This window comes from Chelon labrosus, assembly GCF_963514085.1.
Source record: "Chelon labrosus genome assembly, chromosome: 15".
Classification (NCBI taxonomy): domain Eukaryota; kingdom Metazoa; phylum Chordata; class Actinopteri; order Mugiliformes; family Mugilidae; genus Chelon; species Chelon labrosus.
The window spans coordinates 27,266,267-27,284,458 of NC_140348.1; the positions used below are offsets into that span (position 1 = coordinate 27,266,267).

General features: G+C 41.9%; 1 protein-coding gene across 2 annotated transcripts; it reads right to left on the bottom strand.

The window, feature by feature from the left end:
* Window positions 1-1,844: 1,844 nt before the first annotated feature.
* Window positions 1,845-4,412, bottom strand: LOC311500582 (protein phosphatase 1 regulatory subunit 3C-B-like). 2 transcript variants are annotated; one of them, XR_014699488.1, is made up of 3 exons: window positions 4,235-4,412; window positions 2,692-3,900; window positions 1,845-2,567 (listed from the first exon to the last, which is right to left on the bottom strand). XR_014699488.1 is itself a non-coding variant. In XM_084562080.1 (2 exons), the coding sequence occupies exons 1-2, from the start codon at window positions 4,246-4,248 to the stop codon at window positions 2,886-2,888; spliced, it is 1,029 nt and encodes a 342-aa protein (XP_084418206.1). In that variant the 5' UTR covers window positions 4,249-4,412; the 3' UTR covers window positions 1,854-2,885. The 2 variants fall into 2 exon arrangements, 1 of the variants encoding a protein (XP_084418206.1); XM_084562080.1 differs by having other exon boundaries at window positions 1,854-3,900.
* Between the last annotated feature and the right edge of the window lie 13,780 nt (window positions 4,413-18,192).

Here is an 18,192-nt window from a genome sequence, read left to right on the forward strand (position 1 = left end):
TTATGCTACTCGTCATGATTCCTTATTAGTCTTTTGCTTTTAATTATCTGGTAGTTAGTTCTGCTGCTATAGGGCTAGGCTGCTGGGAGGCACCTATCCTCTAATTTCTTATCTTTTGATGTCCATGCATCCATGTCCTGCTACTGTTTAGCATGTCATTAGCTGTGTGTCCCTCTCTCTATCTCCCCTCCCCTCCCCTCCTTCCCTATCTTCTAGTGAGCATCTCTGGCCTGGAGGTGTGTGTTTCTGATCTGCAGAGCTCCATACGACTCATCTGTGGTCCTGGTCTCATCAACCTGCCCAGTCTTCATGGCCTCCTGCAGTTATCCACTCCTACCTGAATGCACCAGGATTCTCCAACCTGCTCATCTCTTATGTTTGTACATCATAGCAGCTAACTCACCTGTAACGGAGCTAGTATCATGCTTAGCTGCTACATGTATGATTCAGTCACATGTATGTCTCATCTTGTTCCACCTCTCCTCTCATTTCTTCCTTCTTTCTTTTCTGTCTCTACCTGGCCGGCCTCAAGCAGATGGGCCTCTCCATATGAGCTTGAGGTTCTTTTCTGGGATTTGTGAGTATTTGCTGGTGTTTTTGTAAGTTGGAAGTGTCTTGGACTCTCTCAGCCACTGCATGAGGCTCCTATTTCTGGCCGTAACATTTCGTAACTTGCCGATTGTTACCTCCTGTTAGTGTATAAATGGACTTGGAGGACATTTGAGTTCCTGCAGGCTGATCCTTGATCACTGTGACCTTTAGGAAACAACAACATGGCTTAAATCAAGGCTGAACGTCTTGGTAATAGCGTCAAAATACCTTGAGATGTACAGTATCTGCACGGATATTACAACTGACGGGAATAATCATCATAAAAGAACAGCTTGCCCTGTAAGAGTTTAAACTAAAACAGATAGAGCAGGAAATTCCGGCCTGAGGACTTTCCTCTGTGCATGCATGAAGACGGGCCGTCCGCATTCATCCCTGCTGAATATGAATCCAGCATGGACGTCTGAAACGAGTCCGCAGGCAGCTGAAGCTCTTTGTTCGGATTTAATTCAAATATACGATAAACCGGAGATCTGCAGTCTGTGGAGCTCGACGTAACTACTAATGTGAGGGTCCTGCACGTCGAGAACGCTCCATTCAAAATGCATAAGATGTGGTTACATGTATGTAGGTGAGCACAAACTGAACGAAGGGCCACGCGGTGACGCTTCCACCTGAATGTTGTTGTGATAAGTGAATTAAAAAGCACCGGGATAATGGATATTTAACTCTAACGAAATTATGCACATGTCCGTTGCTGTAAATATGTCGTCTGTTACAAGTGATTACTCTGTGGTTGAAGCTGTTAAATGTCAGTATTTTTCACAATAAAAGCCAAAGGAGGCTGCAAGCTTTTATTCTGAAGCAGAAGGAGGAAGTGTTTCCGTAGTCTGATTACGTATGCATGCATTATTAATTAACTCCTGAAGCTTGTGTTTACAAACATCTGAGTTTGTTTACAAACAGCTGTTATGTAACGAGACCTAACGAGCATCGTGAAGTATTAATAATTTAATATGTGAGTGGAACAGAGGGCTCCAGCGTCTGGGGCGGGGCTCCAGTGTCTGGGGCGGGGCTCCAGCTCAGGCTCTATTAAGGATATAGCATTTTATTTATATGTTATTTATTAAAAGCAATCATGAGAAAGATTCAAGTAATAAATGTGCAGATATACTGGTAGAGTGGATAAAATAATGCGAAAATGTTGACTATCAGTTATATTATGTTTCATATGTGTTGATGTGTATTGGGAGTGTATATCATGGAAGAGTTATTCAGAAAACTACTGGAACTAGTACTGCTACAGATAAAATAAATGGGTCTGGAGTCGTGAACATTTTAGCACAAATATATAAATTTATTTCAAAAAACGGGAAATACATAACCGACATGGCGCGTGTCAGCAACACACGCCTTCAAGTGAGACACAAAATGCTGGGGCGCAAAAGAAATCGTTTCAAGAATAAAAAAATCTCCGTTCCAGCCACACATACTGTACACTCATCGTCCACAATTGCACTCGTGAGAACAAGCAAACACAAACATTCGTCCTTTCCAACGTCTCCTTTGACACAACCAGAACCACGGACATGTCCAAACTTCCTCTCGGCCCGGAGGCGACCAATCACGTGCAGACACTTTCTTTCGACACATCTGTTGATAGCAGCTCAATAAACCTTTAAATTACATCACTCAAACATTTACTTATTATTATTATTATTATTATTATTATTATTAATGTTTTTTTTTTTTTTTTTTTTTTTTACCAGACAAACTTGTGCAGTTTTACATGGAGGGAAAGAAAGGGCAGCATGACTCACGTTTTAAGAATTAAGGCCTTTTTTAGAATCACTTTTGATTATTTTCTTTCATGAAGGTGCAAAAGTTTTAGTGTGCATTTTTCATCAGAAATGAATCGGCTGTCTTTTCTTGTATTCACCATGCGCTTCCCGTACTCTCCCTTCAATATGAAGGATTTACTCAGCTCCATTTCCACCTCGTCACATTGAGAGGGACAGCTCAATCAGTGCATATTTAACCAATGCATGGGGCCCTCAGAAGGGGCTTTACATTTGTTGTGGATCATACATTTCAGTGGGCAGGCACATAGATAAGGCACATGGGTATTCTACAGAAGAGCACTTTACAGTTAGGTTTCTGTCTGGTTTGTGTTTGTGCTTCCTCTGCCTAAAAAAACATCAAAAAGAAGCAGAGGTTGTTGCTTCAGTTCAGTTTCTGGCTGAGAGCCAGTCAAACCCACGGCTGGTTTTGTACCGAATGCCCTGTCAGTGTCTGTTATCTTACTCCAATGCCAGTTCAGCAAATATACTGATTTTTCACCAGTAAGGCACAGTGTTATCAATCTGACCCCAGCTCTGCCAGCCGGGGAAGAGTCCACTGGACATGCGAGGGCTGCCGAACTGGTCAAACTCGAGTTCCAGCAACTTCAAGCCGCTTCCGTTTTTGTGCTCTGAAGACTTCTTCTGCTCAACAGAAGCTGGCGGCGCCTCTCCGTTCCAGCCGGCGTGCTTCAGGACGTAGTTCTTGCCGTCGTTATTGTCCCAGAAGGTCTGGCCCGGGGTCTTGTAGCAGATGCAGAACTCGACCCGATTCCCTGGCGGGACTTGGGCGGGCAGCTCCAGGACGAAGGCGAAGGTGTCGGTATCCTGGCAGCCGTAGACGTTGTTCATGAAGGTGCATTCGACGTCGGTGAAGCTGGCCCACGAGTCAAAGGTGACGCGCACCTGCACCGACTTCTCAAAGCCGATGTTCCTCACCTTGATGGTGCCGGTCAGCGTGCGCTCCTGCAGGGAGCAGTTCTCCAAGCAGACGGAGTTCTTAATCAGGCGGTTCCGGAAATCCAGGTAGTCGGCCGAGGGCTGCTTAAAGTCAAGCGCCAGGCTGCGCACCGAGCTGATCTTAAGATCCATTGTCGCCGTTTCCAGGTCCGTCATGTCAAACTGCAGCTCCTCCGTGATGCCCCCAGCTCGCTTGTTTGAATACGGCTCATCATCAAACTTGGAGAAGACGTGGATGGCGGTGAGCGACATGCCCTTCGTGTCTGCGAACACCACCCTCTTCTTGCCTGCCTTGTTGTTCCAGCCCACGGAGCCGCCATCCTCCTCGGCTTTCTGCTGGTTGCTGAGGCAGGGTCTCAGCGGCTTGTAGAGCTGATGGTTGTGGCTGCGGCCGGCGGACTGGTTCACTCGGTTCTTGGCCCTCTGCAGGTCCTCGTAGGAGCTGAAGATACCTCGGAGAGGAGGTGGAGAGTGGCTGATGTAGAATCTCATGGCCACATCCATCGGCATTACTGGACCAGGCATCGCTGATGGACTGAAGGACCTGAGAACACTGGATGAGGGGGAGGGGAAGGGGGAGACAATGAGGGAGGAAAGGAAACAGAAGGAAGTTGTGAGATAAGAGATTAGAACCGTATGCAGCGCTTCATTAGGGAAGCTTCACTGTTCAGACTGTTCATGCTTTTCACTTCCAGTTTTCTAATCTGCGTGATCTGAAAACCTTTTAAATTCAAATAAAATGCACCTGGTTTAACAAAAAACATCTAATTCAAACGTATGCACATGAAACAAAACAACTACAATACAAATATTCAGCCTTTTCTACTTTTCCAAACTTTTCTACTTTTGTAAACTCAACAAGTTTAGAGCAGATCTGTGACGCTTACCTTGCTGCACTCATGGAATACGGAAAAGAACAGGTCCAAGGAGAAAAGAGCTTTTTTCTTTGTAAGGCTGCTGAAGTCTGGTGATCAGCTTTTCTCTAAAAGCTCATGCTGCTGTCACTCCCCCTTTTCTTTCTTTCTTTCTTCTCCTCCAGCTCTCTCGCTGTCTTCCTGCCACTTAGTGTCGTAGCTGCTCAGCACGCAGGGATTTCAACTGCCACATAGAGACAATTTGCATATTCGGTCATATGGTTCGTCAAGCAGCCAATGGGAAGTTAGTGGAGCACCTCGCCGACCAATCAGCTTGGAGATGGCATGGCTGCCGGCCAGCTGACAGGGGCGTGTTACCCGCATGGGCCTCGTAGCTGGGATGCCTCGGCCTGTTGCCTCAGCTGCTATTAAAGAAACATGATGGACCCCTGCTGGTGGAGATGGTCTGCAGACAGAGGCTCCATCTACATGACTGGGATTCCTAACACACTACAGCACTCATTAACTATGGCTTAGTGGCTGAAATAAGTCCTTAGTAATGTTGTTTTCTTATGTAATACATTATTCATGCAGTACAGGAACTCTTCATAAGTTATATCAAAAATACAGATGCCAAAAATGTATTTAAAAAAACAAGTGTTCACACATAGTTTTTATTTCCACACATCAAAAAATATTAATTTAAAAGTTTAAAGTCACATAACCTAAGGAAAAAAAGCCTAAACTAAACTTAAAAGCTTGAAATGTAATTAAAAAACATTTAGAAACTAGATGTAAAAGCTTATGTGATGTTTTACACGTCAAAATGAATTAATGTTATACTAATATGAGTGTTTTCCATCTTCAGATTAAAGCTCATGGAAGATTTTTAAGTTCACTCTAGTCTCTAGTTAAAATTTAAAAAGTAAAGGTTGACACTTGTTGCTGTTTTTTTTTTTTTTCATTCATGTTGACAGAGATTCTATTTTAAAGCCTGTTTGCTTCATTGATTTTCAGCTCTGGGTTAAAAATTATCCTCAGTCAACCAGGCCAATCAGCATAAGAGACGAATGAACTTAATTAGCCTATACTACTTTTTAAATGTGTTCTGTTAAACTGTCAAATGCTCGAATCACGACAGTGGATCATCATTTATTTAAATTCTTTATTCTTTATATCCTTTATAGGACAATAAAGACTCTATCTATCTAATATAATTTGTCAGCAGTGGTGGGACGGGGTCGTAGCAGCCCCCCAGAGGTCACGCTATCCAAACCAGAATCAGAGGAAAACAACTGAGACTCTGTTGTGCTCAGAGTTAACCCTAAGCCTAGATGTTAGCCAACATGTGGTGCAGCTCTTCACAGTCCCACCTCAGTCACCTGTCTGCTCCCCCTCTGTGGACCCCTGGATCCTCTGCAGAGAGACTTTGGACTCGAGTAGCAGGCACGCCGTTTTCACATGTTCATAAAGGCATGAAGGCAACAGATGCTATTTATCACGGCCTCGTCTGGCTGCCTCAGGGTTATGAGGATCGATAGCAACATGGCCTCACGATTGCATCAGAATATCAAAAACTCAGGAGCACCATAGAAGGTGACAAAAGCCCTATTCAAACAGGACTAGTTTTACCTGAGGACGTCCTGTGAGTCATCTGGCGCATTCACACGATATATAAATATAAACCAACTCTGTTTTACTAACCATAGCTGTTACTTTCCTCTTCACTCCACTACATGTCAGAGGACATTTTACACTTTCTGACAGGCTTAGTTACTGAGGAAATTCTAATGGTTTAATAAAAAATATATTTTTGCGACTATTGATCCCAGGGAAGAAATTACAAACGAACTGTCAGTATTTAAATCAGCCCCACCTTTACAGATGAACACATGAATGCTTGATTTAATGATTTCATCTGTCTAAATGGCTGAACGGGTCAGAGACATCTCCACTTTACTCCCTAACATCTGTCCAAACTCTGATTTACAGCACATCCTTCATATTCTTAAGACACAGAGATGCCGATACTCACTGGATTAGTTTTATCACAGGACCTCTGTGTTTCCAGAAATAGGGGAGGTAAAAAAAACACACAAGAACCACAAGTAAAAGAAAGATTAACAAAAATAAAATAAAATAAAAAGGTAAATCTAGTAAAATAAAATCATATAATCAATCTATAGTATTAGCAAAAAATGTACAGAAATAGCATCTGAACAAATGTACAAGAACTAGAGACAGAAGAATATATATTACATACATAGGAATGATACTAGGGTGCAGTAGTGTCCATTAACATGAATAACATGAAGTTATCTGTAACAGAAAGGTGAGATGGATTGTCCATGATGGAGAGCAGTTTGTCTAGTGTCCTCCTGTCCCTCACTGAGACGAACGTCTCCAACTCACTGCCAATGACATGTCCAGCCTTTTGGATCATTTTGTCGATCCTACTGATGTCCTTTCTGCTGGTGATCCTCCTCCAATAAACCACAGCAGAGTCCAGACTGGTAGAAAGTCTTTAGCAACTTGCTGCATACATTAAAAGACCTGAGCTTCCTCAGGAACAAGAGTCTACTCAGGCTCTTCTTGTCCACAGTATCACTGTTGTCCCTCCAGTCCAGTCTGTTGTTACCAGCAGACTGAAATTACCAGAGTCTCCCAGATAAAACTAGTCCCGTGTGAATAGGGCTAAAGAAACTATAAAACTCTGATAACCGCTTCATATAAGAGGATGAATTAAATAAATGTTTGGAAGGACGTCAGGCCTTTTTTTAAGTTTTTGTCACAAACTTGTTAAATGTTAGTTTATGGCTGGAGTACCGGGGCCAGGTTGGGTTGTTGATTCAGAGACAAAATGTGGAATTTCCTCTATTATCTGTTGACCTTCCTTGAGCCCAGATGATCATGCTGTGTTCATGTGACTATGAGAAGACCAGCAAAGGTTAGACAAACTAATATTATAGCAAGCCTGCAGCTGCACAAGCTGGACACATCTGATGAAACAGACAGGTAAATCCAATAACTTATGAAAGGAGGGGGGAGGGATGGGGGGAGTGTGTTTGCATGGACACAATGTGTTGCACAACACATTTACCAAAAGTGAGTTATCTAAAGCCAACAAACAAAGCTGGTGATTATGACTCCACAATACAAAGTATGTGTTCACTTCAAAGTCAAAGTCAGCTTTATGGTCAATTCTGACATGTGTGCAACACATACACAGGATAGTCATCAAAGGCCTGCGGTGCAACAACTTAAACATAGAATGTACACATCTGAGATAAAGAAGAAGAAAGAAAAATATATAAATATAAAAAAATCAAAACTAAAGAACATGACAGACAGACGTAAAGTGGCTGGTGCAACCTCTGAGTTGGGTAGGAGCAAACGTACTTATGCATGCAGAGATTTAATGCATTCATCTAACTACAGTCAAATCATTTAACAAGTTGACTGAGGTAACATCATGTACTTATCAGTCCACCTCGGACGCTCCACATTTATCTGAACAGAGTCTGAGTTCTTGCATGTCCTGGGCAAAAGGCAGGTAAACATAAACTGCCATGGCATCACAGGTGAGAGGACAAAGAAGTTCACATTTAATCTCTTTCTCTCTCACAATGCTCTGACAGAATGTACTGAACACACTGTGTTGCTAAAACAGAACATTCAAACCCAGTTAGCAAAGAAAATGATAAACAGGAAGGCTAGCATTTACTTTTGTAGTGTTTTATATGTGAGTGTACTGTTGATTATAAAGAGGTGAGAACTAAATACATTTACTTGAGCTGCATTTCCACAGCTGGAACTTTCTCCAGGAACCTTTGGAGGTAATCGATGTGTTTCCACCACAGGGACACTTTGGGATTTGTAGTCCTCAGCTAGTCCAGAAGCCAGACCAACTTCCCTGCCTACAAACTATTTGTGACGGACAGTTTCTGCTATGCTGGGAACAGATTGTGCTCTGGCAAAGATGTGCCAGGCCACTTAAATCATTTGGGAGGTGCAGGGCTTTATGTGGTGATGGACAGCAACGTAGTCATAGACGTCATCTGAGAAACCAGAAATCTTGCATTTTTCTTTCATTTAAACCATTTGAATATTTATTTATATAGACAACGGTTTTAAACCAGTCTTCAGGTGATGGTACATTTTTTATTCTGCAGAGTATAAAAGGCAAATTCAATTTGTGTTCATTTGCACACAATATAGTGTCATCTGCATATACTCAGAGTCACCAGCAATTAAAATACTGCTCATACTGTCTGATGGCAGTGGGGAAAAAGGACTTCTTCAGTCTTGAGGTCCTACATTTCCTGTACCTCTGACCTGAGGGGGCAGGTTGGGTCCTTAGTGATAGAGGCAGCTCTCCTGTGGACTCTATACTGGTAGATGCTCTGCAGAGAGGTTCAGTGGAGTCATGGTGATCCTCTCAGCAGACGTCACTACTCTCTGCAGTTTAGAGTCTGTTCATTTCGGCATTTTTCAAGAACGCCTGTTGCTTGTTGTCACTTACTTCATTGTGATTGATTGATTGGTTGTAGGACTATCCAGTTGTCCACTGTTTTTTTCCTCTCTACATTGGTTGAAACACGGTCCAAAATTAAATCCTAATTGAGTGTTGGCTGGCTACACCAGGCTAATGCTAACCGTTACTTATTGTTCTAGTGCTTGCAGCATTTTGTTACAGCCAGCATGGAGTTACATAAGAAAGGTTACAAAAGATGGCCAGCTGCAGCAACCCCAGATCATAGCACTGCCCCCACAGGCTTGTACAGTAGACACTAGGCATGATGGATGCATCACTTCATCTGCCTCTTACCCTGATGGTTCTCCACTATCCTTCCAGTTTTTAATAATGTGTTGGACAGTTCTTAACTCAGTTTTAGTAGTTTCTTCAATCTCCTTAGATGTTTTCTCTGCTTGATGCATGCCAATGATTTGACCCTTCTCAAACAGACTAACATCTTCTCCACGACCACAGGATGTGTCTTTAGACATGGTTGTTGAAGAAATGAGAAGCTACTCATTGCATCAGTTGGGGTTAAATAACTTGTTGTCAGCTGAAAGATAATCACCCATGCAGTAATTATCCAATAGGAGGCTCCTACCTATTTGATTAGTTAAATCCAGGTGGAGACCTTTGTTTTTTTGTTTTTTTTTGGCCAGGCAGTCCATGTCACTGTGTTTTAGTCACTGCTAAAGTAATTTTACAGATTTAGATCTTATCTGGGATTCAAAAGAAATAATGAGGTTCAATAAAATTAACCAGGGCCATCGACAAAATAGAGATGCTGTTTACTTCAAGAGTACTTACTTACATGCCTTCAGTTACACATCACTTTATTGAGATGAGCACTGTTATGTCCCACATGTTCACCTGTGTCACCAGAGTCAAATTTGATCAAATTTAGTTTTTATGAAAAATCGAATAAATCTGATGAAATCTGAGAGTCTGATCAAAAATGTCAGTATTACTACACATCTGAAAACATCAGGAAAGTTGTGACACTCCTGCTAACACACACACACACACACACAGAGAGAGAGAGAGAGAGAGAGACCTTGTGACACCCTTTGGCTCTTGTGTCATTGCCAGGCTGCCAGTTGACACGGTTACAGTTCACGTTAACAACCAGAGGATGGCTGGCAGACAAAAGAGATCAGGAGAGGCTATCAGGCCGGTGATTGGCCGACAGCTGTCACATGATATGCACTTCTCTAAAGATGTTGACAGCTCTGACGTTATGTATGACTCTATATCCCACAAGCATCTCAGATCAGACATACCTCTAAGAGAGCCAGAATAAAAATAGGCCAGATTCTTTCCATGCGTTACTTCGCTTTGGGAGTGAGAGCGAGAGTGAAGTCAGTCACGATCAGTTCCTCTCGGAATCGGATTTCAGTATTTTTAAATAAGTCCCCAATGGGTGTTCAAAACATATTAAAATTTCCCAGTACAGGTGGAGCCCTATAGTTGCTGAGAACAAACCAGAAATTGTGCATTTTTCTAATTCTAATTAAAACCATTCAAATCTTTATATAAAGTAAGTCACTGCGACAGGTTTCAGATGATGGTACATCTTTGAATTCTGTGGTGTGTAAAAGGCTTATTGAATTTTGTGCGCTTTTGCATACAATTTCGTGTCATCTACAAGAAATCTGAATCTGAATCACCAGTTATTGAAATGCTGTCCTCCTAACGGAATCTAAAAATGATCCTTGGTGAACCCATATGTTGGTTAATCAACCCTTCCACCCAACAAACCTAAAAACAGTTTTATTTAAAAAAAATAAATAAAAATCAAATCCAAAAACAACTGTCAACAAATGCAACTGATATTGTTTTTTCTCACCTTTTGTTGGACTTTAAAGTCTCTCCACATGGTTCTCCATCAACTATGCACCGCAAGGTGACTTGCCTACCAGAATCTGTTGCCTCATTCATGATTCTTTGCCTCCATCTGGTAAGCTAATGGTGGCGCTACAGATAACAAAATATAACCACGTTGTACTGAACAAGACCTTTACAGCAACATGTAGCATGCCTTGGTGACTGGTTTCCCTGGGGAGTTCCATGTGTGAACAACATGGAGGAAATCTCAGTCTTCTTCTGGATTGTATAATGTGCACAATGGTAGAATGTGATGATGTCCAGGCTAAATAAAAGTCCAAAGGTTGAATTGTGTGTACATTGTCTCTTGTGGTAGAATCAGGAGTATTTTGTAGCCAGATTCCCTTTCAAGAGTGTTAGGGGTTAGGCTAACCCTAACCCTAACCCTAATGTGGAACACTTTGGGTTCTTTGATTCTCCAAATGTCCAAATGGAGAGTGGGCCTTGTTGAACACTGGGAATCCATTCTCTGAAGTCTAACCTATCCATAGAAACTGCAGTTATGCATATGAAGCTGATAGTTTTGGAGCAGTTCCTAATTTATTTTGGGTTATTTTCATATTTTTAAGGGAGCTTAACTTCCTACAACACTAGGATTCAAGGAGTTAATTCAGAGTGAACTCCTGAATAATGAAATCACCTGTTTTAATATTAACATTACTACTTCTACGAGTATAATGTTACCCTAATGTTGAACATGATGTCAGACTTACTGTTTGCTGTGGTCTTTCAAAAATCAGTTCAACTGTCACAGTCTATAATAACAAATGTCTAATCTATAATCAGTATTAGAGCAGTTATTTTCTTCTAAAACACTTTTAATACAATTTAATAGTTGACAGAATCTGACCGTTAAGATATTGTGGGTCCAGTTTCTCAAAGATCACATGATCCAGTCCTCTTGTAAACATAACACTAAATGTGACCTCCTGACACTGAACCTAAGACTTTCCCTCGTCATGTCTGAGTGCTGAGGTCACATTATTTTCTCCTTATGTAATACAGAAACAGAAATAAGCAGTGATTTATGTTTTGCTGTTCTTTTTATCTTCACACACACATCCACAGCCAGGGCACCAAGCCAGGTCGCTGTGCCTATCCTCTGGGTCTTGGCTGCCATCGGACATCCCGCCTGGTATTTGTTAAGGAGGTGTGTCAGCGGCTGTAGAATTCAGTAACAAAGTTCATGGACTGACTTTTAATCAGGCCAGGCTGGAAAATTTTGTACCAGTGTCCCAATAAGACACCAGTTATAAACCTGTGCCATACTTTCAGGCCACTGTTGAGGTCTCCAGGTCATTTTAAAGTGTGTAGAAGATGTAGAACCTTTCAGGGTTACTGATGACTTTGCATGAAAACATGAAGGATTACTAAAAGCTTTGTGTTGCTCTCACTTTTCAGCTTTATTCCTCATTTTTCTGACTCTGCTGTTATCCTCAATTTGTCTGTGTTGAAATATAAAACATGATTAGATGTTTTTATCTGTGCAGCATGGTGATATTGATGTAGAGTTTGTGTAAGAGACTCTCCACGTTGCCAGCAATAAGTGAAACTAGTCGGAGACACTCTGGTCCGCTGGAACTATGCAGTACGTTCTAACTCTGCATATCAGAACTACAGAAATAGAAACAAACTTTACTGCTAAAATCTTCTGAGATGGTACACGGAACATCAACATCAGGTCAGGTGGAAACATCTGACCTGATGTTGATGTTCCGTGCATCTGTTGACACCTTAAAATGAGAGAAATATCACAGGAGGTCACATGTCCATCACATTTCATATTCTCTCCTCAGAGATGGTTCTGGAACCTTTTCCAGCCTGATGAGCAACAACAACTCTTTCTCTGAGCTCCTCAGAAAGCTCCTTTGTCCACAAACTCGTGTTGTGAAGATCAGACTGAGACAAATCCCTGATTTATTTCAATTAAACCAGGAACTGAACCACACCTGAGTGTCATTACATTGATGGAAACATTTCTGAACACATGGACTCTGATTGAATCCTAGAGGAGCACCTCTCTGATATGTAATATTGGCTCATTTTCCTGAACAAACTAATCAATCATGAAATCACCATCACCTGGGAGGACTGATTAGATAAGCACCTGTGCGAGAGCTTATAAAGACAGCTTGATGGTGAAGGTTGTCTCTCATTTGAGCTGCAGACAACCTGTTGGTCTGCAGAAAAAAAAGCAGAAGTCTAAATATGAGAAGGAGCTTCACAGTTTTTTACCTGCAGACTGATTACACCACAGAACCTTCAAGAACAGTATCACCCACTTACGGCCCTGAGCTCAAAAACTCCTGCAAGGAAAGCTTTGACATTTTGCAAAATGCATTGTCTTTGAAAAGTGTTCATGTTCCCAGACTGTGTGAAACAAATCAGTTCTATCTGTTGATCTTACTCTACTGCTGCTATGACTCAAAAAGACAATCAGTACATGAGACACTCTGAATAACAAAAATAGATGTTAAAACATGATTAATTGGAGTAACTCCACCTTAAAAACACATATTGAACTCGGATGTAAAATCTAATTCGTGATTGCAGGCAGTGACTGACTGACTGCACCTATAGAGCTGTTGTAGACTGAATGTTTCTTTTGCTTATTGGCGTTCTGCTGCTAGAACTAGGTCAGGTAGCTAAACTGCAGCCAGATCAAACACCTGTCTCTGGCTTTATGTTTGAACTGAGACAAAGGCGTAGGCTTGTCGATGTGTCGATGTGTCGATGTGTTGGGCCCCGGCTGTAAATGTTCATGCAGCTCCTCGGCTACTCTGAGAATCTGTGTTGCAAGCTGATCTACTGTAACCCTGGACACACCCCCATGACACTGCATAGCCAGCGACCCGAGTACTTTGGCAGGGCCGACTGAGGCAGCTTTCACCTTGCATGAACTGAATCCTGACTCTAATGACTGCTCCAGTTCTTTAAGGTCTGGGTATTAACCTACTTTTAGGTTGTAGAACACTGAAGCCGTCCAACTTTTAAAAAATATTGACCTGCTGCTGTGGACTATAGACTGTAGGTGCTGTTTAATGTCCTATAAAAGCAAACGGCTGTCGTTAAATTAGAACAAAACATATCCTCCTCCTCCCTCTGCACCATGTTTGACCTTCTTTTATTTACCTTTTTAAAACATCAGTGTCACCTGTCATCATCTATTTCTATTCTTGAGTCTATACGTCTCATGGTTTGTTGTCTCTCTCACACTGTGCTCATCGATTGTCTCAGACGTTTGTGGTTCAGCAGCTTTCTGCAGGATGTCGCTTCGTTTAAATGCATTAATGTTTTTTAACTAGCTGCAGCAAACCGTGCTGTATCCCTCTTAGAGGCTGAATTTGAATCTCTAAATTCTGATCAATAACAACACATAAAATGAGGTCACTGTATTTTTATTCGGAGAATTTCCTAAAAGCTGTCAAAACCGATCTCGTCAGAAGAGGCTTGAAGGGGTAAATGTGTCACTCCTGATCATTCAAACACCAGCAAGATTCTCTTCAGGTGCGTTCTGGCTTGAAAGTCTCTAATCAGCCAGAATAACTGAGAACACCTGAGCATGACTCCTCCCACGCTGCTGCGCTTTAGACTTAGCTGAGCTGCTGTTTTCATGGTCCAAGTTACCAAACGCTGCTATTTCAAAATAAAAGCAACACGAGGAGAGAATCAAAACCTCAGTCAGACTCCCTCAGAGAGAGATGCGGTGGCTTTTTAGCTGCAGCTCGACTGAAGGCTTCAAGAAATTCGACTGTTCTTAGGCCGCAAATAAAGACGCATCAGACTAGTCTTTAATTTAAATTCCTGCAAATTTAATTTAAGAACATTAGAGACAGAAGAAACTTTATCATCGTAAAGTTGCTTGGAAATTGGTTTGAGTGTGAATGCAAAATGAGGGAGCAGTGGAGCAGGTGCTGGAGATGCAGCTTGGGGTTCACCTCACTCCTGTGTTCATGGCTGAGGCGCCTTGAGCATGCACCTACAACCCAGATTGCTCCCTGGGTGTTGTACTTAGAGGCTGCAGCCCACTGGTATGACTGTATACACTACTCTGTGAACAACTGGATGGGTCAAAATGCAGATAATTTCCTTTCCTTGTGGGATCAATACAGTATCAAAAAAATAAATAGAAGCCTGTGAGCTGCAGGTGGAGACATTAAAAGATGTTTGCAAGTTTTAAATTGGTGTTTAATTATAAGGTCTTTGGTGTTTAATTATAAGGTCTTTGCTATAAATTCACTTGGTTTTAGTTGATTTATTGAAGTGTTGGAGAGAGATGTTACTGTCACACTGAGAGTTCTCACAGTTCGGCCTCCTCTAGCAGGTTCATAACAAAATATTAATTTAGTTTTCTAGTGCGAGTACATCTGAAGCTTCTCTCTGTCTCTCCACTGAGCACAACATTCCCAGTGCCTTTCACAAGCTAAATGAATCATCTGCGTGAGCGTTGAGTAGTTTAACAGGTTCCAGCATGAATTTACACTTCACAGCTGATCAAACTAGATCTGTTGAATCTTTTCTGCTTCCTGTTCCCACACCTTCCCTGCAGCTGTACAGTACAAACACACACCTGTATAGGGACACTAGTACGCTTCAGTTCTAGTTGAACAAATGAATGATGTCACTATGTCTGGATGCTCTCTCGTTAGTTCTGGCTCTGAATGTTTGCTGGATGGCAGCGGTTCAAACTAGCAGTGTCCGGGCTGTACATAGTATCTGATTATATTTGTTGGTGTCCAGATTGGGGAGCTCCATCACATCGATCTCCTGGGACAGCCTCACCACAACGTCACACTGTGCTGACGTCATAAAACCAAACTGTGGCGCAGTCCATCAGGATGTTCTCCTCTGTCCTCCTGTAGTAACGCATCAAGTTTGCTTGTTGGGCAGTTTTCACCAGCAGTACGGTGTTGATGGTCCATGTCAGCTGATTCATTACACACTCAACTTCCTCTCCATGCACGGCTGCTTGGAAGAATGTTCTACATTTCTTCCTAAAAATGACTCAAAACATGAGCAGAAGTCCTGAAAGACTTGGACAAAGAGAAGCCAGTGAAACACCTGAAACAGAAATATTAGACTTAGTGCTTTGGTTTAAATGAGAGGCGTCATGTTTGGAGATGAAACAACATCAGAACCTCATCCCTCCATCAAACATGGGGGTGCTAATGTCCTGGTTTGGGCCTGTTCTGCTGCATCTGGACCAGGACGGCTTGTCATCATTGATGGACCAATGAATTCTGAATTCTACCAGTGAACTCTAAAAGAAAATGTCAGGACATCTGTCCATGAGCTGAATGTGAAGAGAAACTGGGTCATGCAGCAAGACAACGAGAACCAAGAACACAAGTGGTTCTACAAAAGAACGGTTAAAGAAGAACAAGATGAATGTTTAGGAACGGCCAAGTCAAAGTCCTGACCTTAATCCAATAGAAATGTTGTGGAAGGACCTGAAGCAAGCAGTTGATGTGAGGAAACCCACCAACATCTCAGAACTGAAGTGGTTCTGTTCTGAGGAATGGGCTAAAATTCCTCCAAGCTGCTGTAGACCACTGATCAGCAGTTACCAGAAACATTTAGTGACAAGGAGGTCACAGCAGATACTGGACACAAGGAGGACATGATATGTAATATTGGCTCATTTTCTTTAATAAATAAAAAGACAAGTATAATATTTCTGTTTAATGTGTTTGATTGGGTTCTTGTTGTCTACTTTTAGGATGTGTGTGAAAACCTGTTAATGTTTTGAGTCGTTTTTATGCAGAAATATAAAATAATTCTGAAGGATGCAAAAACTTCTATGATGTAGGACTGGAGATCCATATCACAGTGACATGAGAGGGATCCATGAGTTCTGAAGTCAAAATTAAACCCATTCATCACACATATGGCAGAGTGAGACCAGCACGAGTCGTCACCTGTTTCGTGTCTCAACCTTTGGCTGAAGAAAGCGTGGTTATGATGTAAGACGGCGTGTCTGTGAGGACACTTCTCAGCTCTCAGTCCACACGCTGCTGTCAGCTGAACAATCACAGTTCAACAGGACGACCTCATTAGTGCGATCTCAGATAAGAGCGCTGATGAAAGGAGGGGAAACACCGACCGGGCTCACGCCTTCGTGACAAAACCAGTTAAAAACCTGATAAGAGCTGCTCCTCTAGTTTGACTGTAGCACAGTTTAAGTTGCATGTGTCCTCTCATATAGTCCACATTATGCTACCCTGCCACGTTTATTCTTGATTCAAATTCACACTGAATTCCTTCGTGGGGGTTGTTTTCATGCTACCCTTGGGGTCCCAGACCCCAAGGGTAGCACGAGGGTTAATCATTTCACATTCAAAGCTTCTCATGGCTCTTATGATCCAACAGTGATCTCTGGTGGTGAAAGTTGACCTCTTCCTGTCTCAGTAGTTTCTCCAAACATGAAAATAAATAAATAAATAAATAAATACTGCTTGGGTAACAATTACAATAATATCCATCTCCATTCAATACATTTATTTGTACAGGACATTTCTGAGATGTTCAAGTATTTAGGTTTTTATAAAGCAATATATCTTATGACCTTATTGTAGATATGTAAATAGTCTTTATTGTCTTAGTAAAACATCTGTCTTTACTGCCTAGTATTCCTAGTAAGTATTAAGAGTTTATTTTAAAATTAAATTTAGTTTTTCCAGTTACAAACCTTTTCCAGGAGAGGGCAACAGAGAGCTGCAACCAGTGCAACTTAAATTATGGAGGGACATTAAATCTCTGAAATAAAAACCAATTCACGTTTATTCTTGATTCACATTCACACTGAATTCCTTCGTGGGGGTTGTTTTATCGTTTTACAGATGCATGCTGGGTTTGTTGCTTGTGTTGACTGTGCATCTTGCAAAAACTTAAAGTAAAATCTGTGAAGGAGATCCTGGACGTCTGCAGGCCGGGCCGGGGCTACTAGCGCCTCGTAGACTGGGAGGGGTATGGTACCACAATGCCTTGTGTTTGTTCTCTCTCTCCCACTGTCACTCTCATTAAGCTCACCTGAGCAGGAAACCCAGCTGCAGCCAATCATCAATCAACTCTCTTTAACAGTCTGGCCATAGCTTCCCTCCAGCTCCAGACAATTCTGCATGTTTCAGTTTGTGCCAGGGCTTGAGTTTTGCGTCGTGCTTTTGTGTTTTTTTCCCGTTGCAAATGTTAGACTCATCTCCTGGTTCTTCTCTTTTTTCAGTGCCTCCCTGACATAGCCAGTCTCCTGCCCTTGCAGCCGTTTTGTGTTTTTTTTTTCCAGCATCTTTTGCATTTTCGGTGTTTGCTCTTGGATTTACTTCCCTGCTGAGTTTTGTTTAGTAAACTCACCTGTATTGTCCTAGTGCTTTAGTCTCTTGCTTTTGGGTCCGGCCACGGCTGGACAGACCATTACAAAATCTCAGAAGTTATAAACCCTCAACTCTGACGGAAACTGCACCGCGAAGTCTCGCCTGTAAACATTTATAAAGAGTATATTTTCTAATCAAGATGTTTCATTGTCACACTGGTGCATATAAACCTTTATACTCCTCTGCAAAAGGAAAAAGACAGCAGTCATTAAGGAGGCAGGCAG